A 27852-nucleotide genomic window follows, 5' to 3' on the forward strand; every position below is an offset into this window, starting at 1 on the left:
GCACAGTGTAACTGTTGTTAAAGCTGCATGTTACTTGTCATTTATCAAACCATTAATTGGTTTAAAAATGTGTTACCACTGTTGTTTTTTTTTTATGCAAACGTGACAAACATTTCCATTTAACAACTTCGCAAAGTGCACATTAACAGTTTCAACCGATGATAAACACTCATTTTATTGGTGATCGCTTTGTGCCTTTACACCAGCTAATTCTTGCTGCAGTTGCTCGTAAATGTTAGAATTGTAACTAATGGCTGCATGTAAAGTGGTCTGAAGGTAGGTTCACATCTCTGTTTAACTGATCCAGCCCTTTTTGTCTGGCTGAAAACCGACACTTATTCCGGAAAGTGGCTGGATTCCCACCAGATCCCATTGTAGTCAATAGGGTCCGGTGGTGAATGGCAGTATGCGGCTGGGCAAAATCTGGCAAACTTCAGCGGGTTGTTCTCTGCCAGAGCAGACTGTCAGATCAGTTAAACTGAGGTGTGAACCTACCCTTAAAGGGAACCTGTCACCATGAAAATGCAGTGTAATCTGTAGTCAGCAGGTTATAGAACAGGAGGAGCTGAGCAAACGAATGTGTAGTTTTGTAGGAAACTATTTCTGAGCTCACCTGCACAAGTGGGTGGTCTCATCACTCATAAAGCATATCAGTCACTTTGAAACACATCCCCCAAATACAACTAAGCTCAGAAAGAGCAGAGATATAAAAATATAAATTGCAAGCTTTACTGAATCTTTTCTCACAAAACTATATATATCAATCTGCTCATCTCCTCCTGCTTTATAACATGCTGACTTAAAGACAATTTCCACTTAAGGGAAACCTACACCTTAAAGCCAAAGCAGTGGTCGGCAGGACAAATCTTCTTTCAGCTATATGTAAACAGCTACTGGTAGTGGAAATGCACAATTAATGAAAATAGTATATCTTATCTTACAGGCCATCATATTACATTACAGCACCGAGTTATATTATCCCCGGAGAAAATACAACATTGGCAGTCCATTGGTTTGGAGATAAGTATTCTGAAATTACAGTGTCTGCAGGGATTATGACTACAACTAGCATTTTGGTGAATGTCAGCCAAGTATTCCACAATGGTGAGTGCAACACATGTAGATTTTTGCATTGTGTATTTTATTCACAGTTATGAAAATAACAGTCACATTTTATACTGTTTGTTTGACTTTGATCTTTTTGGTCTTTTTTAGATGCCATTGGAACAATCAGTATACCTGCAGTGAGTACATTATTTGCTATATCTCTTACAGCTTTGTAAATACGTATGGATCCCTTCACATTAGGAATTTAAATTGTGGTATTCACCGGGTTTCTGGAATGAAACAAAATATCACTGCATGCATTCTGCCAGACACAATACCGCATCATGCAGCCATATTTTTCTGGCAGAATGCTGGTATCCATTGTAGTGAATGGGGTGTCGAGTGCCAGCGGTGTCCGGCATATGCTGAATCAAGCAATTTCAGTATTCCATTCCTATGCCGGAAGAGAATACCTGAGTTTAAAATGTGAACCTAGCCTAATACGTACTTTTAGTCATACTAGCAAAGTGAAATGATCTTATTGTATGACCATTGTTATTGTTGTCTCTTGCACCAGACAATGAACTCTACACCAGCAAGGAGCTGCTGTCGATTTCATGTGTAATGTGTGAAAGTTATATTGCACAATAATAATCATCAGATAAAAGATAAAATATAACTCAAATAACTGCACATCCTATGCCTTGCCCTGTCCAGTAGACAGCACAATCCATACTATACTGTATGCTGAATATGGGCTCACAAATTAGACTGATGCTGTCCCATTGTAGGCTGCATAATTATCACATTACATTATTTGTTCAGGCTATACTAAATACATTCTGTCGTAAACCACCACTGCCGATTTCTAAACGACAACTGATTTTTTGCTAATAAACACAGTACTAGATGATTTGCAAAGAGAGGTGCAGCACAGAGAGGTTGGGAGTAGTGGTTGTGGCTATGATGGTGGTAGTCCAACTCACAGTTCCTAGTGATAGTCCTCACCCTGGCTCTTCCTGGGCTGCGCAGTGAATGGAGGGCACACCCTTTCTTCTATCGGGGCATTCCCTGAGTTCTGGGGCTCCTGCCTGGTGTTAGATCGGGTGCCCTTGATGTTGTGAGGATTAAAGGTGCAAGGCACCTTATGATGTAGGCCATGCAATGGTAGTGCAAAAGAATCATCAGTGTAGGGGAACACCTCCAGTGTCCTTTACTGAGGTAGTTTACACAGTTGAAATACAGATATACTGGCAGCCTTCTGTTCAGACTCTCCAGAGGACATCCACAATACTTCCAAGACTGAACATGAGATACCAGGCAGTGAGATGGCTGACTCTGTGTGTCTCTCTCTATCAAATCCAAAATTGCTTTCCAAATCGCACAAAGGTGTGCACATTTCATTCACAATATTGTATATTCTCCAATGGCTAGCTAATCCATAGTAAAAACATGGTGGGCGCCTGAGGCGATGTACCTTTTCCACTAGCAGTAAGGCTTGTTGCTATATAACAGTGATTACAGTTACTGTTTGACCTTTGCACCGGACCTTTAAATTGGCCCTCACGAGTCTGTATGTTCTGTACTTCTTTCCCTCTCAGAGGATGGTGGTAGTTGATGGGATGTAAAGATAAGGACTCCTTGCAGCAGGTTTCACTTCTGCACAGGTACATGCAGATGCCTCCTCCCATAGCCTGCTGAAACTAACTACAAAGCTCCTCTGCCTCCTCCCACTGAGCAGGCCAAACTTGCTAAACAGTGCTCCCATTTCATTTCTTGGATTACAAAATATCACATAGTAAAAGCGCATTAACATTAACAATGAACATTAACCAATTAAGTAGCAAATTAACCATTTGCAGTAGTCCTCTGTTAACAGAAATGTCATACATCCTGTAGTATAGGTAAAATCTATGGGAGGGAATTTACTAAAATCGGTGTTTCATACACCAGTCCTAAACAAAAGTATGTTGGAGTAATATGCACCAAATTTATTAAGTGGCACACACAACATATAGTAGTTGCACCCAGTCCCTAGTGCCTGAGGGACACTACCACCACCACAACTAAAAGATGAAGAGGTTGTAATTGCATCCAATCTCTAGTGCCTCCCAGCACCTCCACTCAAAACCACTGCGTAAGAGGACAGGAGTACAAAAAAATTATGGTTACGATTTTGCACTGAACTTCATGCTGCCTCTCTGTTATTTAGGTCACTCATTGGCTCTGGATCCATTAAAACATCAGAACATAGATTAAATGGTACTACAGGGTTAGATGAAGTTATCTCGTAGCCACAGGATAGAGGATAACTATAAGAAAGGTGAAGGTCTAACTACTGGGACCCCCGTTGATCACAAGAACATGAGCTATATACATTATGCCCTAAATGAATGTATTGGCAGGTTACCATGCACATTGCTGCTCCATTCATCTCCATGGGACTTCAGGAAATAGCTGAGCGATTAACTGTTGTTCACAGTGCCAAAGAGAATGATGTCATCTAACCAGAACAGCCCTTTCAAATAGTACAGTAACTGTAACCTAAATTTATTAGTAGGGAGAAAGACCCATATCAGGATAAATACATAGAACCACAATATTATTATATGTTTTTGGCAGATACCAGCAGACCCCTCGACCACTACTTATACACTGGCTGTCATTGGCTGTGGTGAAAATATGCTAGCATTTTCTCTGCGAATGCAAGTGAAGATGCAGACAAAGAGTGTATCGATATTCATACAAATTGACAAAACTGCATACAAGCCTGGAGAGAGTGTAAGAATCCGAGTTATCTCTGTAAATCGTGATCTGAGACCACATAAAGGAGATGTGGACCTTATTATCAAGGTATGTCTTTTTGTTTTAGAATCCGTGGGAATGTTACTGTTGTTTTTTATAGAAAGGTTTAAAGGGGTTGATCTGCAGAAAAAAACCTTTTCAGTTTAGACTATTTGGGCATATGGATGTCATGGAAAGTGGCCATCTTAGAGTCAGAGTAAAACCTCATGCACACAACCGTGCTGTTTTTTGCAGTTCGCAAACCGCGGATACGCAAAAAACGGAAGCTGCCTGTGTGCCTTCCCCAATTTGCGGAACAGGCGGCCCATTGTAGACATGCCTATTCTTGTCTGTAAAAAGGACAAGAATAGGACATGCTATATTTTTTTTTCCGGGGCCTCGGAACGGAGCAACAGATGGGGACAGCACACAGAGTGCTGTCCACATCTTTTTCGGCCCCATTGAAGTGAATGGGTCTGCATCCGAGCCGCAAAAACTGCGGCTCGGATGCGGACCATGACTACAGTCGTGTGCATGAGGCCTAAAACTGTTGTTCTAGTCCTTGTGGACCTGAATTGTCCACATAATGCTACATTTTCACTGGAGAAAACACTGACCTCAAGCAGAAAACAGGTCTCAGAAGTAGGACGGGGTCTTGAAAGATGTGGCAGCTTATATATTACAGGTGAAACTCGAAAAATTAGAATATCATGCAAAAGTCCATTTATTTCAGTAATGCAACTTAAAAGGAATTGCATTAATGCAACTTAAAATTAGAATATAGTGAACACGTTCAATATTCTAGGCTCAAAGTGTCACACTCTAGTCAGCTAATGAATCCATACCCCCTGAGCAAAGGGGACCTCAAAATGGTGACTTTGGGGTTTTCATAAGCTGTAAGCCATAATCATCCAAATTATAACAAATAAAGGCTTGAAATATCTCGCTTTGCATGTAATGAGTCTATCTCATGTTAGTTTCACCTTTTAGGTTGCATTACTGAAATAAATGAACTTTGCACAATTTTTCGCGTTTCAACTGTATAGGGGTTGTAAGTGATGGAGTCATAGACATTACAGTATGTGAATGAGTAAAGTGGGATAGCTTTGTGTTAGTTTTCCTCAGAATTTGAAAACAACAGACTTGAAACAAAAAAAACATAGTGTGTTTTTGTCTTGTTACTTTTATATAGCATTGTTTTATACTTTATCATGCATTCATTATATTTTATTAAAAGGATCCTAAGAATATTATTGTCCAGCAGTGGCTTAAAATGAAGCCAGTCGTGGGAATTGTCTCAAAGGAATACCTACTGTCAGACAGGGTTTTGTTGGGTGATTGGAAGATACAGGCCAAATCAGATGTAAGTATTTGATGGTTGCTAGATGATTTACCTCAAATATCATTTAAACAAGTAAACCAAGAGAGGGTTAAAATGGAGAAGTGGAATCTGTCCTTCATGCTATCTCTCCTTTTATGATTCACTCTTGATTTTGGTTTCAAAAGACCTGCACGTGTGTCTGTACCCTAAGGGTGGGATCCCATACCACAACTAGGAAGCAGCACTGACGTGGTTGCTATATGGCTGAAAACTAGAGATGAGCGAAGTTCTTAAAAATTCGATTAGGCTGTTTCAGCGAATTTTGAAAAAAATCTCACTTTGTAACAAATTACTTCGTCATGAAGTGCATTTCTTTTGTAAGTAGCAGATTCAATGACAGGAAATGGCGATTGCATTGCCCTCCCCCATCATTGAACCCCTCAGATGCCGTGTTCATCGCTGACAGCTGAATCTGAGATCAATTTTAAAGCATTTTAGGGGTTGTTCCTAGAAACAAAAATAATTGTACTTACTTCATCCATTTGAGCGCAAAGAGGCCATCTTGCTTGAAGAGCATGAGGAAATTTGGCTCCATGGCAATCTGAAATTCAGATTGAAGTCCACTTCGTTAACTTCGATTCGCTCAACACTACTGAAAACCAGGGAGAAATGAATGCCCATTTGATTTTCAAAACCCATTCTTAATTGATGTCCCGTGCAGCAATTAGTAATCAACAATCAATTCTACATCTCCTTTGTTGATTAATGGATTCGGAAAGACACATGGACTTTCATGTCCAAATGGTTTCTGACTGCAATGGTTTCTGACTAGTAAGAACATTTTTCTTGTAATATTAAATGGCATGTTGAGTTTTCTTCTTTTTCTTTTTATAGAAAAGAAAAGGTAATCGTTCACATAGGGTGGGATACCATGTCTCTAAAGGCTCATGCACATGAATGTATTTTGTTTCCGTGTTAGTTCGGGTTTTTTTGCGGACCGTATGCGGAACCTTTCATTTCAATGCGTCCGCAAAAAAAATGGAAGTTACTCCGTGTGCATTCTGTTTCTGTATGTCCGTATTTCTGTTCAGCCAAAAAAATAGAACATGTCCAGGTATTGTCCGCATTACGGACAAGGATAGGACTGTTCTATTAGGGGCCAGCTGTTCCGTTCCACAAAATACGGAATGCACACTGACGTCATCAATCTTTTTTGCGGATCCGATGTTTGCGAACCGCAAAATACATACGGTCAAGTATGTAAAACAGTTGTATTATGACTCAAATCTGAATCTGTTTTTAGGAGTAGATTGGCTTTTCCAATACATGAACTGCCAGAAGATGTGCTAAATTTAAGAGGCCTATGCTTCTTAATACATTTGGTGCATCTTACTTCAGTGAACTTTGGTTAAAGGGGTTGTCTCACTTCAGCAAATGACATTTATCATGTAGAGAAAGTTAATACGAGGCACTTACCAATGTAATGTGATTGTCCATATTGCCTTCTTTGCTGGCTTGTTCCATTTTTCCATCACATTATAGACTGCTTGTTTCTATGGTTACAGACCACCCTGTAATCCATCAGTGGTGGTCGTGCTTGCTAATATAGGAAAAAGAACCAGCCTATGTGTGCTCTCATGCTCCTAGCCACCAGAGAGGCCAGCACTTTTTCCTATAGTGTGCAAACATGGCCACCATTGCTGGATTGCAGGGTGGTCATAACCATGGAAACGAGCAAGTGGTGTATACTGCAATGGAAAAATGAATCCGGCCATGGAAGGAAGCAATATGGATAATAACAATACATTAGTAAGTGCCTTATATTGACTTCCTCTACATGATAAATGCCATTGCTGGAGTGACACAACCCCTTTAAGGCTGATGTATAAAATGCCAGTCTTAATACATTCCCCAACAGACATCTAGTAGACAACAAATTGACTAGTGTGATGGCTACCGGCTAAGAAAAGTACTCTATGTTTTACTTATTAAGTTATAGGCAAGGGAAGGGCCATTTACAAAACAGGACGAATGCCTTGGTCATGCTAGGAAGACAAGAATAATGTTGGTTATTTATTTGCATTAGGGGGTAGGTCTGCTACCCGACATAAAGCCAGACTACTTCCATCAGTAATTTACATGTTTGTGCTCTGCAGGGTTATGAACAGTCTGCTGACTTTTCCATAGCTGAATATGGTATGTATTGTCATGTAATACTATATAGCATTTCAGGAATTGTAGTATTGTTGTCATGTTCTGCATCAAACCAGATACTGTCAGTAGAATCAGCTCAAGTAAATTTATCAGCCCACGGCCCTGATTTATCATAGACTGTCGGTGCATCCCTCGTCATAAATTATGCACAGCCTTCGGAAGTCTGTGCTCTTGAACTGTAATATAGGTCAGCTCCTAGCTGGTGTAGATTTCAGTCTCCTTCTACTCCAAAAAACTGGCATAATGTGGTGCGGTCTCTGGCCCTACCTTCTCCCTGCCCTAGACACACCCTTTCTTTGGGAAAATGCCACTTGCGCAAACATTTTTGCATAAGTGGTGTTGAAAAAGTTGCAAACACGCCGTTTGTTACTTTTTCACTACAAAAAGCGAGTGTGAATATATGATAAATTAGGCCACATGTGTTTACATGAGGATTGCAGTAAAGATTTGTATTTGTGAATATAAAATATAAACATCACAAATTGCTATATGCCTCATGTATTTGCAGTCTCTCAAAAGTTTGATGTAATCCTGGATATTCCAACTTTCTACATTGATTCAAAGATGCTCAGTCTTACTGGAACAGTCACAGCAAAGTAAGTCTATCCCATATAACATATCGTTTACTATCAATCTATCTATCGATCTTCAAAATATTGTTTTTAAATTCTAGATACGCCTCAGATACACCAGTAAAAGGAAACGTAACAATTGCGGTGAAACCACTGTATAGTTTGGAAGGTTTAAATGAAGTAAATAAGACCTTTAAGGTATGTATGCGATTGGAATTCCATCCCAATATCAAATCTGGTAATCTGACTAGCTCCCTGGTACAACGACCCTTCTCCAGAAGTGTAGTAATTACAACTTGTGATTGCAACATTACATTCAAAAATATATATATCCAGGAGAATTTAATGTGTACACCTCGACTATTTTCTCTGGCAGCGCGTTCCTTAGTCTCTCTTCTCTTACAGTAAAGAATTCCCTTCTATGTTGGTGTAGAAAGCTTCTTTCCTCTAGACGTAGAGGGTGTTCCCTTGTTATAGTTAGAGTCCTTGTTTGTCTTCCTTTTCTCAGGTATTACATACTTTCTAACCAGTTTAGCTCACGAGTTAAATGAAGTCTAAAGCTGGCTATATATACGATTTTGTCTGAAGATTCCTCATTAAATTTACTGCCAAACCGTCCTACATCATCTGCCATAATAAGTAACAGCAATATGGCAAGTTGGATTTGAATCCATTAGATGCTATAGGCTTCTCTAAAACAAAGAATGCCATAAGTGTTTAGCTACAGCGTATTTCAGTTGTGATCATAGAAATTACATGCCCTTTAGACTGACACAAACTTGGGTGAAGTCATGGGAGATGGCTGATGGGTGAACAGTAATTTGACTATAGTTATTTCTTGTCTAAGTCTCTTAATTAAGTCCCCAGAAATGAGTGAGTGTGAGTGCCGATATTTCCAATACCTTTCCTGTGACACTCCTCGTGGTCCCAGAAGGAAGTTGAGATATCAGGATCCTCACACTAGAGTGCAGTGTTTCACTTGTAATCATTTCTGAGTACCAGATCTCCTTTGTGTTGACCCTGAGACGTGGGATACAGGGCTTAATTGGGGTTAAGAGACTAAAAATAAAAAACTGTGAACCACTTTATATATCTATATACAATCAAGTTATAGATTCCTGTACTAATGAATTTCATTGTGATTGTATTAAAGCTATGTTCAGCAGAAACCATGTTGGAGCTGTATGAATTAGTTTGGTTTGTATGTTCTCTCAGTGTTTGTATGGGTCTCCTCCAGGGATTCTTATTTCTTCAAACACTCCAAAGACATTCTTAGGGAAAATAGATTGTGAACACATGCTAGAGTATCAAAGTGCTGTATTCTTGTTTTGTAGATCTCAGGATCTAAGAACTTCAGCTTCACACGAGCAGAACTACAAAACGTGGTAAATCGAGAAGGAATGAATGTAACAGTTTCAGTAACTGAAGAACTTACTGGTAAATTTGAATATAACTCATATTTTATAGTGCAATACATATATTGATATCAGCAAAAAGGAAAATAGAAAAAAAAAGATGACTGATTCTAAACCCATTGTTTGTGACCAGACTAAGGCCTCATGCACACGGCCGTTGCCGGCCATAGCCCGTATATTGCGGCCCACAAACAGCGGGTCCACAATATGCGGGCACTGGCCGTGTGCTCCCAGCATCACAGATGCGGACCCATTCACTTGAATAGGTCCCCAATCCAGAGCTGCAGTGTGGAACGGAGGCACGGAACCCCACAGAAGCACTACAGAGGGCTTCCATGGGATTTATCTCCGTGCCTTGTCCTATTTTTTGCGGCGCTGACGGATCACGGACCCATTCAAGTTGAATGGGTCTGGATCCATCGCGGCAACAGCACAGATGGTGCTTGTGCATTGGGGACCACAAATTGCCTAAGAACATCATCGAACATTATATGTGCAATCACTGATGTCGTAGGGAGTCACTTAACATCAAAAGTTTGGACCTATCTATATATAAATCATATGTATGATTTACGTTGCAAGGGTACCCATACATTGCGTGGTCTGGCCACAGTATCTGCATGTGGGTTACCACTAATCGCTGTCCTGCAGACCAGCAAGTACATGTGCCAACACACAATTAGCAGGAATCTGATTTCAGATGCCGCTACATATGCTGGACATATGTTGGCACAAACAGTGTTCGAAAACATATTTTGTGTAAGCAAAACATAGGTTTGCACAAAAGTAAAAAACAAGGGTGCAACACATATAAAATAATATTTAGCCTTGTATTTTTTTCCCCAGAATTTCTGTAGCTAGATTAGCACAGTAGCACAGTATTTTTGTTGTTTTTGAAGTCTGTGTTTTTTCCCCCAAAATACTGCATGCTCCTGGTATGACATTTCTTTCAGTTTTTTTTTATCTCATAGGCTTTTCTAAAGAGTAACTGTCATTAGATTTTTTTCCATAAATGAATAATACAAGCAAATATGAGACATTGATTCCTTCCCCTCTTGTTGGGATCCTACCCTTCTCCCTTCTCCTCTTCACTAACTCAAAATCCACTGCTCACATCTATATTCAGTGAAGAGGGGCTGCCTGCTCATTGAAGGATCAGGTTACATAGAACTCAGTTGAAGAGGAGGAGGAGGAGAATGGATCTCGAGACAGGCAGATGCAAGGGGACTGACAGTGAATATTGCTGATTTGTATTTACTGTGTTAATTTACTGCTAGATAGATATCTAAACTGCTCAGTACCTTGTAATGGCATCCTTTGCTGCTGCTGCTTCTGACTGTGTGCTACAGAGAATTAGGGAGTAGGTTATCCTGTTTATCTGTGCCCTCGGTATTGACAGGCATGATCCCAGCTAGTCTTCACCCAGTAGCTCAGAAATATATTAGAATTACATACAGATTACAGAGGAAAAGGCTACTAAAACTCCAGATGCAAGCCCTAGAATGACAAGAAATAGTATTATTCCTCATGTACACAAACATGGCAGCTTATTCAGAAAAATTAACTAAAATGACACTTTAAAAACAATCGAAAAAACCTGCGATTAAAAAACTCTTGAAATTCATGCAATTTTTTACAAGTGTTTAGAAATGCTCAAAATATCTAGTGTGTGTAAAAGAGTCATTATACAGTTTTAATGTTTAATGAAATATTCATATACTGTAATATTATCTTATAGGTATTGAAGTAAATGCAGAATCATACATATTAACTGGAAATTCTGAGTATAGGATAAAGCTCATTAGCCAGCAGCCAGCTTTTGGTCCTGGTCTCAATTTCACAGCTAAGGTAAGTTATTGTAACATCACCAAATCTGTAGCAGTGGTAGATTACATGGGATATTTACTATAAATCAAGTAAATTAAATGTACATTTGGAAAAATTATTTACTGGAACTTGCCGAGCTATCAGAGAAACATCATGGTATTTCTCTGTGTCTGTATCCTATTGGTAGCAACATGGGGAGAAGTTGTAAGTGTGATTGGAATGGATTTCCCCAGATTGGTCTCTCTTATTACTCGAACATCTCTCTTGAAAACTGAGAGATTTGGGTAATATAAATATATTATTAAATTGGTCATAATGCAGTACAATTTTGCTACAGTTTTACCAAAATTATAGTTAAATGTTTGGAAAAACACAATAGCATTAAACCATAGAGAATGCATGTATCTACACGCTTGGCTGTAATGGATATTCCATTATAGCAGGGATCAGCAACCTTCGGCACTCCAGCTGCTGTGAAACTACAACTCCCAGCATGCAAACGTACTTGGCAGTTTTTATAACGCCCATAGAAGTGAATTAAGCATTCTGGGAGTTGTAGTTTCTGAACAGCTGGAGTGCCGGAGGTTGTTGATCCCAGCATTAAAGTTTAGTTATAGTTAGATTTTTGGATACTGAGTCCAGCTATAACTAAGAGCAGAATTGAGGTTTAAGCACTGGCATACACATAGACTTTTCAAGTTAATGGAGTTGTTTAATAGAGTTAAAACAAAAGGAGCTGATCATTTTTAAAATCCTTCAAAAACCCAATTTCTATGGACAGTGGTATCACTTTAATTTATTTTTGTTGGAGTCTAAGTGTAGCTCTAGCCGAAGCCAACATTATAACAAATGCCATAGAAGTAGCACGTTTATACATTTCACCATACATGGATATAAGTACTTGTGTTTTTTGCAGGTTAAGGTAGAACGGATTGACGATAGACCCTTAAGTCAAGAGGAGAGAGATGAAACAGTGGCTGTTAAAATTTCTCAAAGGAGGAGCTCATCAGACAGTTTTACCACAATGCTACAATACTCCATTCCAGAATCTGGCATCATCGATTTGGAGTTCCCTGTTTTACAATCTATTCAATGGATAACAATTAATGTGAGTATAACCGTTCCAGTGAATTAATCTTACAATATATACATTACTGGTTATATCATCCTTGTCAATGGAATTCTTACATTCTTTTATTATTTAGGTTGATTACCAAAATGTCAGTGAAATGTTCAACTCGAATGTAGTATACACAAGGAATCCTTTTATTGATATCCAGATACTAAACTCATCCTTGAAGGTAATAGAAATATATGACACCACAAATCTGCATCCGTGTATAGATTCCAATGTCTTAGGGTGGGTCTACACGAGAATCTTGGCTGTGACCAACTATAGCCGTGCAAATGGATGGGATCACAGCGCTACTTGCAATCGTGACCATGACCCCAGAGTTGAGAAAATCCAGTAGAGTTGGATCTTTTTTGTGATTCTGGGGTTTCAGCAACTTGTGATTTATGCTGCAACCCCATTCAGTTCAATGTCTGCACGACGACATAGAGATCCTTGGTTGTGTCACAATTGTCATGGACAAGGTCACCATGTAGCCAGTGCCTTAAAAATGTCCAAAAGGTAAGCATTGTCCTTCCAGCTAGTCCTTCCTTGTACAGATTTTACAATGCATCGTACATGACTCCACACTGCGGCAGTTACGTCTGGTGGCAACCTTCTCCTTCACAATACAAAGTCGAAGTGCTGGTGGCAATACTGCATATGGTTATTTAAAAGAAGAAAAACTGCTACAAGAGGACATAGTTGTAAATTAGCGGGGCAAAGGTTTAAAAGTAATATCAGGAAGTATTACTTTACTGAGAGAGTAGTGGATGCATGGAATAGCCTTCCTGCAGAAGTGGCAGCTGCAAATACAGTGAAGGAGTTTAAGCATGCATGGGATAGGCATAAGGCCATCCTTCATATAAGATAGGGCCAGGGGCTATCCATAGTATTCAGTATATTGGGCAGACTAGATGGGCCAAATGGTTCTTATCTGCCGACACATTCTATGTTTCTCTTAATTTTTTTGGTTAAAACGGTGACCACATTTCTACGCAAGATCAGGCAAATACAATATGGTCCCCACGATTTTGGATTCTGTTAAGCAAGCTTTGAACTTGCACAGAATGTCAATAAGGGAGTCTAATGGAAGTAATTGAAATGCAAAAACAGTACTAGAACACTTGAATGATGAATCTAATACTAAATGTTATGCTGCTGTTAAACTAAGTTTATGTGTGTATTTAAATGCAGGTCGGGGAAGAATTTAACATACAGGTTACAACCTACCTGGAGATACCAGAAATCTACTATGTGGTATGTAGTGAACACAATTTTGTTCTACACATTGTATTGTTTTTATAGTGGAATTCTTGCACCAACAATGTGAATATCCAACATGAAAAGGACAGAACAAAAATAAACTGATTTGGCTGTGTATAAAAAATGTTCTACCTCCTCATACATGAGTTTATTTTTTAATGGCTTTAGTGTTTGTTGTAGGTGCAATGTGTCTGTGTCTTCTTTATAGTTGGTGCATATGCCTGGTAAACTCTTCTGCCATTAGGTTACATGTCCAAAGGGACAATAATTTGTGATTTTATTGATAATCTGCCACTTGCATGCAGGCAGTACATACACAGTATGTTGCAACATTTTGGGCTTTATTTAGTGCACATTTCTCAAGCTGGTCTGGGGCACTGCAGTTCTGCTAAGCTGCCCAGTGCATACTGGTTAGGCTTGAGCGAATCGAGCTTCAGATCAGAGATCCAAAGTCAATTAATTCAAACACTTCAGTTTTAATGCTGTCAGAGACCTGTCTCCGTACAGCATTAAAATGTATTGCCTGTGTGTAGGCAAAATTAGTCTCAGCCGAAGTTGCACAAGACTTTGGTGAATTAATTCAGTATTGATTTCTGCATCTTGCATCGATGATCCGATTTGCTCAACGCTAATACTGGTGGTAAATTATTAAAGGGACTTATCCCATGATTAATGTAAAAAATGAAAAACAGATATTATATAGCATGTGACAATCTCTTTCTAACAAACTTAGAACCTGCCCTGTACCAGAGGTCTCTCCATTCATTGCTCCAATTGCTCTGCTCGATTTATTTTAAGCCGAAAGCTCAGAGGGCATGTCCTTTCTCAGGAGGTGCATGTCCTTTCTGCTTCAGCTGGTGACAGTTGAAGGATGGAACTGAGCATGTGCATCCATCTCGGTGAGCTCAACAAAGAATTTAGAAAAAGAGCAAACAGCAGGTGGCGCTATACAGCTAGGTTTCAGTAAATAACTCGGTGGCTATACAACATTTTTAATTATATAAAAAAGTATTCAGATCCAGGTGCTGGTTTGAAAAATTTGAATAAAATTACAAATTATTACATATGTATCAACTACTGTAAATTATAAGGGGGAAATTTCTCATAAGGGTAATATTTGAAGTTTTGCTTGAGTTTGCGTTGGTGCACTTTAAGCCACATTTATCCAATGTTGCATGTTCTTTGATAAATTTGTCATCCTTAAACCTAACACTATTATCTACAAAAGCTATTCCAGTTTTCCTACTTCACCTTCCCACTGGAGTGAGAGTCCAACTTTCTATGTGACTTTTTAAGAAAGTCTCAGTGATCATTCTGGAGGGATATTCTCAGTAATATAGTAAATTATCTAATTATTATTTTTCTGTCTTTTACATTCCTCAATGTGATCTCAAAATGTTTCCTAAATATATCATAGTTAAGGTATGAGCATTATAGTTATAGATGAGCATTATTGTGGTTGAACTTTGCCACTGCAGTTGTGGTCTAGTTAATACGTACTCTACGATATACTGGACATTTAATGTAGCCAGAACAATGTTTGAAATTATCCAAAAAATCTTTAGCGCACAATTTTAGCAGTTTGAATTCCATAAGAATCCATTATAAGCTATATTGCATTTCTTTGCAGGTGGTATCCAAAGGCTTGGTTGTGTTTACTGGAAGGAACAGCACAAACTTCAGCCTTATTCCTGAAGCTTCCTGGGCTCCCTCAGCTCAGCTAACAGTTTATTGGCTGAATATTAGTAACAATTTTGCTGATATTATGCAAATATCAAAAACATTATCAATCAAAGGAACATTAGACAACAAGGTAACTGTTATAAGCATATACGTTGGGTCAAAAAGTTTGTATGATATGTTGACCTGTCTGTTGGAACATTGGCTAAACTGACTTAAAGAATGCATAAAAGAAGGTAAATATGAGATTGAATTGCATCTACAATATCTAATTGCTCATCTATTTTATGGTTCAAGTTATATTACAGTTAGAGATAAGCAAAGTTTTGGAAAATTTGATTCAGCTGCTTCACCGTATTTTACAATTTAGTAAAGTATCGGGTGCAATGACAGGGAGCTGCTATAGTGCTGCTCCCCATCATTGTACCCTTCAGATGCCGCGTTCATACATGATCATGTCATCTGAGAGTAAAAACAGTGTAAAATTAACTGAATAAAAAAAATATATATCTTACCGCCTCCATTTGCTTGCGACAGGCCGACTGCCGCTATCTTGCTTGAGTCAAGTCGGCCGGTGACATCATACGTCACCAGGTACGGGATTTCGGACGAGATATTCAATCAAGATGTTGGCGGCCAGCCTGTTGCGAGCAAATGGAGGAAGTAAGAATGATTTTTTTTTTTTTTTTTTTTTTTACACTATTTCAGGTTTAATCGATTCGCTACCATGAAGCACAAGAAAATTTGGCTTTGGGTCGAATCAAATTTATCCTGAAATTTAGATCTAATTCTAATTCGCTGGATTTAATTCGCTGAACTCTATAGTCATGGAGATCTGGAATTGAATTATATACTGCTAAAGCCTATTGGCACACAACCAATAGATCAGACCCATAATGTTTGTAGTAGTAGAGGCATTGACTTACTATCCCACATCTAGCTGTTCATAATTACCGTACTTCCTGATTATTAATCTATGGTACCCAAGAAAAAATACACCACTGGTGATATCTCATATCTTTTAGGTGTCACTATCGTGGAGTAAAAACAAGGCACATCCCTCAGAACATGTGTTCTTGTCTGTCAATGTGAAGGAACCCAATTCTTTGGTTTATCTGCGAGTTATGGATAAAAGCTCTATGCTTCTGCGAGGTGGAACTGATCTGACTACAAACAAAGTGAGTATAAGTGCACAGAATCCACACTGGAGAGTGCTAATCATCAGAGATGTGGGAGGTTTTATTTTACAAGGCAACATTTCTCTTTGCACTGAACCTACAAAGGTTTCTTATTGTCTAGGGTTACTGTAATTTCTCTTGTTGACATTTTATATGTTACATACTTTATGCATTTTTAAGTTGGAAATTAATAGACAATTCACATTGATGTAATGGAATTATAATCCTTTACCTTCATTTTTCTTTACTTAGGAGAGCTAGAAAGAGTTCAGAGGATGGGATGGAAGGTCTCTCTTATAATCAGAGGCTTGAGTAATCAGGCTTGTTCTCCTTAGAAATAAGACGCCTTAGGTCCCTTTCACATGAGCGAGTTTTCCACGCGTGTGCAATGCGTGACACAAACACATAGCACCCGCACTGAATCCTGACCCATTCATTTCAATGGGTTTGTGTACATGACATTTTTTTCACGCATCAGTTCTGCATTGCAGGAGAATCGCAGCATGTTCTATATTCTGCATTTTTCATGCAGCCCTGGCCCCATAGAAGTGAATGGGTCTTTAGTGAAAACGCATTGCATCCAGAAGCAAGTGCGGGTGCGATGCGTTTTTCACTGATGGTTGCTAGGAGATGTTGTTTGTAAACCTTCAGTTTTTTTATCACGCTCGTGAAAAATGCATCAAAACGAATTGCACCCGTGTGGAAAAAACTGAACAACTGAACGCAATAGCAGACAAAACTGACTGAACTTGCTTGCAAAATGGTGCGAGTTTCACTGAATGCACCCTGAATGCATCCGGACCTAATCCGTCACGCCCGTGTGAAAGGGGCCTTAGAGGTGATCTTATTTACATGTATAAATACACTTGTGTTCAATACAAAGAATTGGCACATGATTTATTCATTTCAAGGACCAGAAGACATTTATTATGTGTGGAGGAAATCCTATTCAGGCGTCAATACAGGAAAGGATTCTTTACAGTTAGGCCCCTTTCACACGGGCGAGAATTCCTGCGGGTGCAATGCGTGAGGTGAACGCATTGCACCCGCACTGAATCCGGACCCATTCACTTCAATGGGGCTGTGCATATGAGCGGCGATTTTCACGCATCACTTGTGCGTTGCGTGAAAATCGCAGCAAGCTCTATATTGTGCGTTTTTCACGCAACGCAGGCCCCATAGAAGTGAATGGGGCTGCGTGAAAATCGCATGCATCCGCAAGCAAGTGCGGATGCGGTGCGATTTTCACACATGGTTGCTAGGAAACGATCAGGATGGGGACCCGATATTTATTATTTTCCCTTATAACATGGTTATAAGGGGAAATAATAGCATTCTTAATACAGAATACTTAGTAAAATGTCCATTGAGGGGTTAAAAATAATAAACAAATTTAACTCACCCCATCCATTTGATGGCGTAGCGGATCTCCTCTTCTTTCTACTTTCTTCAGGACCTGGCTAAAGGACCTTTGATGATGTCACTGCGCTGATCACATGGTCCATTACCATGGTGATGGGCCATGTGATGAGCACAGTGACGTCATCAAAGGTCTTTTAGCCAGGTCCTGAAGAAAGTAGAAAGAAGAGGAGATCCGCTACGCGATCAAGTGGATGGAGTGAGTTAAATTTGGTTATTATTTTTAACCCCACAATGGACATTTTACTAAGTATTCTGTATTAAGAATGCTATTATTTTCCCTTATAACCATGTTATAAGGGAAAATAAAATCTACACAACACTGATCCCAAACCTGAACTTCTGTCAAGAAGTCTGGGTTCGGCTCTGGGTACCAAACATGTTGATTTTTCTCACGCATGTGCAAAGCGCATTAAAACGCTTTGCACTTGCACAGAAAAATCGTGCATTTTCCAGCAACGCACCCGCATCTTGTCCGGCCCTCACAATCAACGCCCATGTGAAAGAGGCCTTAGAGTTGTCAATCTATGGAATGCCCTACCCTAGCAGGTAGAAAGGGTTAGATGCTTTTCTAATAGCAAATGGCATTTAGGGTTATAATTTATCTAAGCAATGAATGTTGTATAATTGATCTGGAAAATATTGAATTTGATTGACAATGTCTTTTTCAACCTATGCAGTACTTCTAAAGGAGGATATGATACCTCACAGAGGTACCATATGGTGGCACACAGAGTGCCTGTGACGCTTTGCACATGCACGATAGTGATAAGCGGCATAGGCAATATTTGTTTTCTCGATATTTCGTGAATTTTTTGCATAATATTCACAATGAATTTGCAAATTCGTGATATCCAGTTATTATTTTTGCGATTGCGCAAAACGGCACTAATGATGCTCATATTTTTTGTGCAATACATGAAACTTCACATTTTATCAGATCTGAGTAGATATTACTGATTGGTGCACTAAGTATTGTTGTGACATCACAGCACTATGTCTGTAGCATGTATGTATGGACGGCAGAGAAACAGTAAGGCCTCTTTCACACGGGCGTCAGTTTTTTTGCCCGGATAAGAGCCGGGTGCGTTGCGGGAAAATGCGCGATTTTCCCGCGCGAGTGCAAAACATTGTCATGCATTGCACTAGCGTGAGAAAAATCACGCATGTTTGGTACCCAAACCTGAACTTCTTCATAGAAGTTCGGGCTTGGTATTGATGTTCTGAAGATTGTATTATTTTCCCTTATAACATGGTTATAAGGAAAAATAATAGCATTCTGAATACAGAATGCATAGTAAACCAGCGCTAGAGGGGTTAAAAAAAATAAAAAATAATTTAACTCACCTTAGTCCATTTGATCGCGAAGCTGGCATCTCCTTCTGTATCCTCTGCGGCTGAACAGGACCTGGGGTGAGCTGCTCCATTAAATACAGGTTAAGGACCTTCGATGACGTCACTCCGGTCATCACATGGTCTTTTACCATGGTGAATCACCATGGTAAAAGATCATGTGACGTACCATGTGATGACCGGAGTGACGTCATCGAAGGTCCTTAACCTGTATTTAATGGAGCAGCTCACCCCAGGTCCTGTTCAGCGCAGAGGATACAGAAGGAGAGGCCAGCTTCGCGATCAAGTGAACTAAGGTGAGTTAAATTTTTTTTAATTTTTTTTTAATTTTTTTTTAACCCCTCTAGCGCTGGTTTACTATGCATTCTGTATTCAGAATGCTATTATTTTCCCTTATAACCATGTTATAAGGGAAAATAATAATGATCGGGTCTCCATCCCGATCGTCTCCTAGCAACCGTGCGTGCAAATCGCATGGCATCCGTACTTGCTTGCGGATTCCATCCGATTTTCACACACCCCATTCACTTCTATGGGGCCTGCGTCACGTCAAAATCGGACAATATAGAGCATGCTGCGATTTCAACTGAACGCACAAGTGATGCGTTAAAAACATCGCTCATGTGCACAGCCCGATAGAAATGAATGGGTCAGGATTTAGTGCGGGTGCCATACGTTCACCGCACGGATCGCACCCGCACGGAAAACTCGCCCGTGTGAAAGGGGCCTAATTCCTATCACACTACCTAACACCCTGCACTGGAACCCATCAGCTACACTATATCACTATCTATCCTACACTGACTATCTCCCACTAACTATCTGTATTATATATATGCGCTAACTAACTATCTAATGTAATTGGATAAGGAATAGGATCCAGATGAAAGCACAGAGCACAGTAATCTCACTGCTCTCTCCCTCAGAACTGCAAAAAACAGCCGAAAATGGCTGATGGGGAGGTTCTTATATACTAATGGGGTAGGCCAACTATTGGTTGCTAGGGATGTTGCTAAGCTCTGACAAAGCTATTGCAGCCTTCTCATTGGCCCACAAGCAAGAAGAGAGGTTACTGATGAAAAAAGAAATCTAGAATATTTGCAATTACGAATATATAGCACTATATTCTACATCTTTGCGAATTCTCGAAGTGCCGATATTTGCAATAAAAATTTGCGATTAGGATATTCACGATCAACACAAATGCACAAGCCCTTATTAAAAAATGTAAGCTCTTTTTGCTAGTAGGAATGGGCGTGATACCAGGCAAAGTGCTGCAGAACATCTCTAAACACTGACAGTTTACATAAATCATATGAAAACTATCACTAATGTAACATTCGTTATATTTCTAGGTTTATGATGAGCTGGCTTCGTATGATCAGGTATGAAAAATACTGCTTATTGTTGGACAGTTTTGAAAAACACATTGCACATGATAAGGGAAAGTACATAACCTGTGCATGAAGTGCATTCAATGACAAATATACTACTTGCCTTTATTAGTCAATAACTAACCCTATGGAAAGCTATTGATTTTTATCTTGGATCTTTATCTTGGATTAAAGCTTTCACCCTATAGGGAGTGATAGCATGTCACTGAGATATACCATAACATCCTAACTGGTAGACACTGATTCTCAGATCTTCATTCGGATAATCAGAATAAAGGGGTCACGGCAATGGTTAAAGGAGTTGTGCAATGAACTACTTTTCACTGTAAAGTTTATTTTCATCAATTACTCTAGCTCCCATGCCTCCTTGAATAATTTTTTTAAATAATTTATCTCATTTGCAGTTTTCCCTTATCCACCATGATTGAATCCTAGTTCATGGTTTGTCATGTGTCTGTTGTCCCATCATGCCTTAGGGCAGTGAGAGGTGTGCTGACACCAGCAGATTATGTGACACTCATCACACCCCTCATTCTGATCTTACAAATGACATGAGCAAAAATATAAACGCAACACTTTCGGTTTTGCTCCCATTTTGCATGAGCTGAACTCAGGGATCTGAAACATTTTCTACATACACAAAAGACTCATTACTCTCAAATATTGGTCACAAATCTGTCTAAATCTGTGTTAGTGAGCACTTCTCCTTTGTCGAGATAATCCATCCTACCTCACAGGTGTGGCATATGAAGGTGCTGATTAGACAGCATGAATATTGCACAGGTTCTGCCTTAGACTGCCCACAATAAAAGGCCACTCTGAAATGTGCAGTTTGATCACACAGCACAATGCCACAGATGTCGCAACGTTTGAGGGAGCGTGCAATTGGCATACTGACTGCAGTAATGTCTACCAGAGCTGTTGCCCATGCAATGAATGTTCATTTCTCTACCATAAGCCGTATCCGAGGCGTTTCAGAGAAATTGGCAGTACATCCAACCGACCTCACAACCGCAGACCACACCAGCCCAGGACCTCCACATCCAGCATGTTCACCTCCATGATCGTCTGAGACCAGCCACCCGGACAGCTTCAGCAACAATTGGTTTGCATAACCAAAGAATTTCTCCACAAACTGTTAGAAACTGAATGTGAGCATTTACCCACTCAATTCGGTTACGACGATGAACTGCAGTCAGGTCCAGACCCCGATGAGGAAGACGAGCATGCAGATGAGCTTCCCTGAGATGGTTTCTGACAGTTTGTGCAAAAATTCTTTGGTTATGAAAATCTATTGTTGCTACATCTGTCCGGGTGGCTGGTCTCAGATGATCATGAAGGTGAACATGCTGGATATGGAGGTTCTGGGCTGGTGTGGTAACATGTGGTCTGCGGTTGTGAGGCCGGTTGGCATTTATATTTTTGCCTAGTGTATATTAGAAGGCTCCAACGTAGGACAGCAACTGAAAAGTTAAACAGTTTTTGCCACCTGGAGCGGTGGTAGGCTAATAACTGTAGAATAAGGCAGTTTTGATAAGTGGTGGTATTTGGAGAAAGTGATACAATAGTGATATCTGCTGGGTGGGATACATTTACATTAGTGGCACAACTCCTTTAAGTGTTCAAGCCCCTTTTTTTTTATATCAGTGGCACAACCCGTTTAAGTGTTCAAGGTCCTATTTTTATAGATTTTCTCTGCACAACAATGCTCCCGCTTTTGCAGGGGTGCCATGGCTCCCAAAGAACTGACAAATGGATAATAATTTTTCATTTTAGGGAGGCTCAACTAATGAGATTATTATGGCATTTTCATATCACAGAGGTATGCCATAGTATTATAAAGTGGGAATAATGTTTTAATGCTACGTAACCAGCAACACAAATTACAGATACTGGAGCCTCCCGTTCACAGTTACAGAGCACCACTCCAGAAGTTTGACGTTTCTATGATCAAAGTGTACATCAGTGTGGCACAGGGACAGTGATCTAAAAAAGACAGACTTTTACAATTACAGCTTGAATACATGTTGAATTCATGAGTGCGCTCCAGAAACTTGTACTTTTATTCTGTAAACACATATGCAAAAACATATTTTTATAAAAGTCAACAAAATTTCTCTATTAAAACATTCACTAAATACGGCATTCATTTTTCTATTCAGGGTCCTCCAGCAAGTCTGACTGATGCTGTGATCCAAAATAAATACGGTACGTTTCAATGCATGTTCTACAGACATCCGGAATGTCATCATTTTTACTTTGATTCTCCAGTGGAAGGCTTGCACATGTTAACCACCAATATCATTTTTCTGAATTACTGTATTACTTTATATATAGCATACAGTAGAATTCCAGGATTTAGATAAACAGGACCAGAGAGGTGTCATTTTATTAAATTTTATGGGTTACCAAATTTAATAGAATTAATTAATGTACTGTAAGTAGACATGGACTTTCCCCTGGTTCTTTTCATACAAGCAATGATATGACAATGGGAACTTCCTGCATTCAGATAGGTTATTCCGTTTAGTGGTAGATGTACAAGTCTGTATGCTTAATCTAATAGTAGCTACAGTATATTCACCCAGCATTGTATTACTTTGTGCTTGTGAAGAAGATTGCAAGGGCTCTGTATTTGAAGTTTGTTGGACTCTAGAGACCCCGCACCAGAGATATGGTATTTGGAAATTTTCCAGACTCTTAGTACTTCTGATGAATTCTCAGAGATTGCAGGTTTCTATAGTTCGACCATGTGCATTAGCCTTTTATAAGATGTCAAACACAAATGTAAAGTAATATATTGCGCGTGAAACTATTCCATGTACTTCTTCCCTTCATCTTCTCCTTTCCCTTGATCCTATTTTCCTCATATTACAATTAAAACTGAGAAATAAAGAAATATTCAGGGTCTCATGAGTTCAGTCATGCCTTCTCCCTCCTTCTTACAATCCCATGACTATCTTTGAGCAGAAGAAGCCTCTCCCTCAATGTCTGCAGTAGCACAAAAAGATTAAGCCTCACCCCTTTCTCTCTCGCTTTCTTTCCAGTTGGCCACCAACCAGAAGTTGGAACAGCAGGATTTCTACAAGATTAGTAGAAATGCTGCAGACTGACATACAACTGTATTTCTTGTTATGCATTTTATTTCTTCTTAATATTAACAGTTAGAGAAGTCATTTCACAATATGACCAAAGTACACTCACAAATTATAAGAGTCCCAGCAACGTGATCACTTGCTTTTTAAGAATTTTTTTCCATATTTTTTTCAGAATACACCCCTCGCTCTAGAGAAAATGTTGTGTTGCCTCCAAGACATAAAGAAATTCCTCTACCAGAGATTTGGATCTGGCAAGACACTAATCTAAGGTATATAAAAAATAATAATCAATACAAATAAAATACAAATGTGGAATATATGTGGAATAAAAATAATGCATGTACAAGGGACCTCCTCTCAGTTTTAAAGTGTATGTACACCTTTGGGGACATTTTTTTTTATTATTGCATTATCCTCATTTTGAGCTAAAATAATTTTTTTCAATTGCTCTTTATTAAAAAAAATGTAGTCATTTTCTCTGTACAGCTTGACATTATCTAGTAGCCTGCTGTCTGTTTTCACTTTGTTCCGTCAGGCAGCTCAGCTGACGGCTCCTTATCTCTGATCTATGACCTCCTAAACACTCATTATAGCTCAGTTTTTATTTTACTGATAAGAATGTGGCTTATATAAGTGTTTATGACCTTTTAATAATTTAGAGATAAGAGTTTTTAGATGACTGTCACAAAATGAAAGTAGGAATCACACAGCTAGGCAATTAACCCTTTGTGACAGAACAGCTGAATATTTTTAATAAAGACAAATTGAAAAGATTATTTTTAGCCCAAAATGAGTAAAATGCAATCATAAAAAAAATGTAACCCCTTAGGGAGCAGCCTATTTTGAGCCTTAGTGACCAAGCGATTATGTTTTTTTTTCATTAAAATTTTTGTTGTAGTTCAGTTGTAGTTTTTAATGGTACCATTTTGGATTACCCATAACTTATTGATTAGCTTTTATTAAAACTTTCTGGGGGAATGGGGAAAAAAAAACAGCAATACCGCCATTGACCATTTACAATATATATTTTGTGGTGTTAATTTTTCAGCATAAGTAGCATTATTCTCTGGGTCAGTATGATAAAAACCCTTAAAAAAAAAAGAAAATATATATTTTTTTAATTGCAGCAGAGACATGCAACCTGCTAAGAATACACTGAATGCCTACCTGGGCTTTCTTTAGGCCCTAGGCCATGCCAAAACATCTGTAACCGCCTATATGTCGTGGTTGCTATGGACCATGGTTGGTGTCTAAGGGTATAACCTCCCCCTTCTGCTGATCAGGGGGTCATTAGAACAGGGCTCCGCTGCAGGAATTTAGACTGGGCTGCTGTAAAAAGGTGGTGGCCCAGCCTAAGGCCCATTAGTGGCCTCAGTAAACAGGCATATTGGTGGTCACTGAGGGGCTAATGCACAATAAAATAATGTTATGTATATAATATGCTATGGGAAGTAAATCAGTCCATGAATAGTAAGTTATACATTTATACAAATTCATTCACAGCTCAAGTTTAACTGAAAAGCATGATGTAACAGTACCGGACAGAAATACATCATGGGTGGCCACAGCATTTGTTATTTCTGAGAGACTGGGACTTGGAGTAGCTGAAGAGTTTGTTGAGGTAATACTTATTTAGCAATTTTGCTATGTGACAAGGAAATAAGCAACACAATCAGTAACATAGCATTTCTCTAGTAAAATTCATAATATTATTCATTATTTTCTAATCTCAGCACGTTACCCACATGTTCTTTTTTTCTAGATATCAGTATTCAAACCTTTTTTAATGTCATTAAACTTGCCATATTCAGTTACAAGAGGTGAACAATTTATTGTGGAAGTCATCCTGTCCAATTCCTTATTTAAGAACCTACAGGTAAGTTCTAATCTCTTATTGTAGGACATCATGCACACAATGTAAAAAAATAAAATTCCCAAGGGGAGATTTATCAAACTGGTGTAAAGTAGAACTAGCTTAGTTTCCCATATCAACCAATCAGATTCCACCTTTCATTTTCCAAGGGAGCTGTGAAAAATGAAACGGGAAATCTGACTGGTTGCTATGGGCAACTAAGCCAGTTCTACTTTACACCAGTTTGATAAATCTCCTCCACAATTTTGACAATATTTTGTTATCTACTATTGCTTAACATGTCTAATTTGCTGTCAGTGGGATTCAAATAACAGTTCATAACCTATATAGTACTCATATACATTACTTGTGGTCCCCAAAATATGGTTTCAGAAACCACGGCTGGTGGGGAATTGTTTATCTACATGCATTTGCCAGCATTCGTCAAGCATTTGTAGAAGTTTCAAACTCTATTATGATTCTCTCAAATGTTATTATATTGTAAAACTAAACAATAGGTAGGATTATAAAATATCACATTGTCATGCGCCTTCCATTTTTGTAGCTAGAGGTTTATATAAAATGATATTAAAGTGGGACAGATCTGTGATGTACAATTGTAGATTGAAATAATTTAGAAGCGCTGAAAACATTTTTTAATACATTCATCTTTTATTGATTGCAGGTTCTGGTTTCTTTGGAGCTTCATGACTCATTCGAAATAATTGTACCAAAAAGCATCTATAAGGGAAGTGTAGCAAGCCAGCATAGCATAACTGTTCCCAGTCAGGGAGGAACAAGAGTCTTATTTCCCATAAGACCAAGGAAACTGGGAAATATTCCAATCACTGTGAAAGCAACATCCTGATGCAGCTTCTGATGTTTTAAATAAAATGGTGCTGGTAAAGGTAAGTGATATGTGCTATAAAATTAAAAGAACACTGTCTGAAACTGAAAGCATAACCTTATGAAACTAAATCCTAACAAACCTGCTAAATTATTCACACATTCTGTAAGTAAGTGCATGTTTCTGGATTGGAGATATGTGAGTTACATTAGCGATCATGGTGGCAGACATTTCTCTTGACTCCCTCCCATTGATTTACAATCCGGTTATGCTCTCTCCAGTAAGAGGTTGTATGTTTGCCCAAAAAATTACCAAGCACCAAAAATCCTTTTAGGCTAGTTTCACACTTTTGGCAGGAGTCTCAGCAGGGTGTTGTGGCAGAGAAGAACCTGCTGGAGCACTCTGGACAGGCAAAAACCTATTTGTCCAGCTGATTCCTGGCATTGTCTGCTGGACCTGCTGGCTGGAACACCCAGTAGCAGGTGTGAAAGAAACCTTAAAATAAATCCACAATTTCCTAAAAGCCTCTTTGTCCCCACTGCCTCCAGTCCCTGGCAGAACTGTAGTGATGATCTCTGGTCTGTGGTCATGTAAACCACTGTAGCCATTTACTGGCCTTAAAGGGACACTGACAGGCCCAATTAGCATATTTAGGTATATATATGTCAGTACAGGTCTTCTAAAGTCTATTAAAATCATCTAAGTAGCCCCCCTGTCCACCTTATAAATACCTTAATATAAAGTTTTATAACCTGCTTGTCCGGTCACCAATCTGCCCAAGGGGCGGCGTTTCATGTCAAAATGCACCCAGCCAGCCGCTCCCAACTGCCGTTCTGAAGCCCCGCCCAGCTCATCAATATTCACTTAGCTGGGCGGCGGCTACAACTCTCCCGAGTCAAGTGCCCGGCGCATGCGCATAAAGCAGAGGCTGCAGCGCATGCGCTGAAGATTGGACGGAGGACGTGCCCAGAGGATTGAATGGGCCATGCGCAGGATCGTGAGTCGGGAGAGTTGTAGCCCAGCGAAGTGAATATTGATGAGCTGGGCGGGGCTTTAGAACGGCAGTTGGGAGCAGCTGGCTGGGCGCATTTTGAGATGAAACGCCGCCCCTTGGGCAGATTGGTGACTGGACAAGCATGTTATAAAACTTTATATTAAGGTATTTATAAGGTGGACAGGGGGGCTACTTAGATGATTTTAATAGACTTTAGAAGACCTGTACTGACATATATATACCTAAATATGCTAATTGGGCCTGTCAGTGTCCCTTTAACGTTTAGGTATCACCAAGCAGCACATGATCACTGAACTTCTATGGTCAGGGACAAGGTTCCCGGCACTCATTTCTTTAGTTTGGTGGCCAGACAATCCCTTTAAATGACTGTCTACAGGGAACAATAGATCATATTTGAATACACATTACATGAAATGAAAAGTTAAACAAAATATAATATTTTCAGTGCTGCTATACATT

The 27852-nt window shown here is 39.3% G+C and overlaps 1 protein-coding gene across 1 annotated transcript in view; it reads left to right on the forward strand.

Annotated features, from left to right (window-relative positions):
* LOC122935356 (CD109 antigen-like) overlaps positions 1-27852 on the forward strand; it is a 45947-nt gene that overhangs the window by 322 nt on the left and 17773 nt on the right. Inside the window, 21 exon segments of the mRNA XM_044291121.1 lie at positions 944-1104; positions 1216-1244; positions 3670-3900; positions 5069-5194; positions 6047-6056; positions 7875-7962; positions 8040-8136; positions 9273-9375; positions 11092-11201; positions 12097-12288; positions 12386-12481; positions 13489-13551; positions 15188-15370; positions 16263-16415; positions 20543-20572; positions 22744-22789; positions 23828-23948; positions 25183-25300; positions 25442-25555; positions 26217-26396; positions 26398-26439. Coding sequence (XP_044147056.1) covers positions 944-1104; positions 1216-1244; positions 3670-3900; positions 5069-5194; positions 6047-6056; positions 7875-7962; positions 8040-8136; positions 9273-9375; positions 11092-11201; positions 12097-12288; positions 12386-12481; positions 13489-13551; positions 15188-15370; positions 16263-16415; positions 20543-20572; positions 22744-22789; positions 23828-23948; positions 25183-25300; positions 25442-25555; positions 26217-26396; positions 26398-26439 — 2293 coding nt within the window.

Source organism: Bufo gargarizans, chromosome 4 (genome assembly GCF_014858855.1).
Source record: "Bufo gargarizans isolate SCDJY-AF-19 chromosome 4, ASM1485885v1, whole genome shotgun sequence".
NCBI classification, from domain to species: domain Eukaryota; kingdom Metazoa; phylum Chordata; class Amphibia; order Anura; family Bufonidae; genus Bufo; species Bufo gargarizans.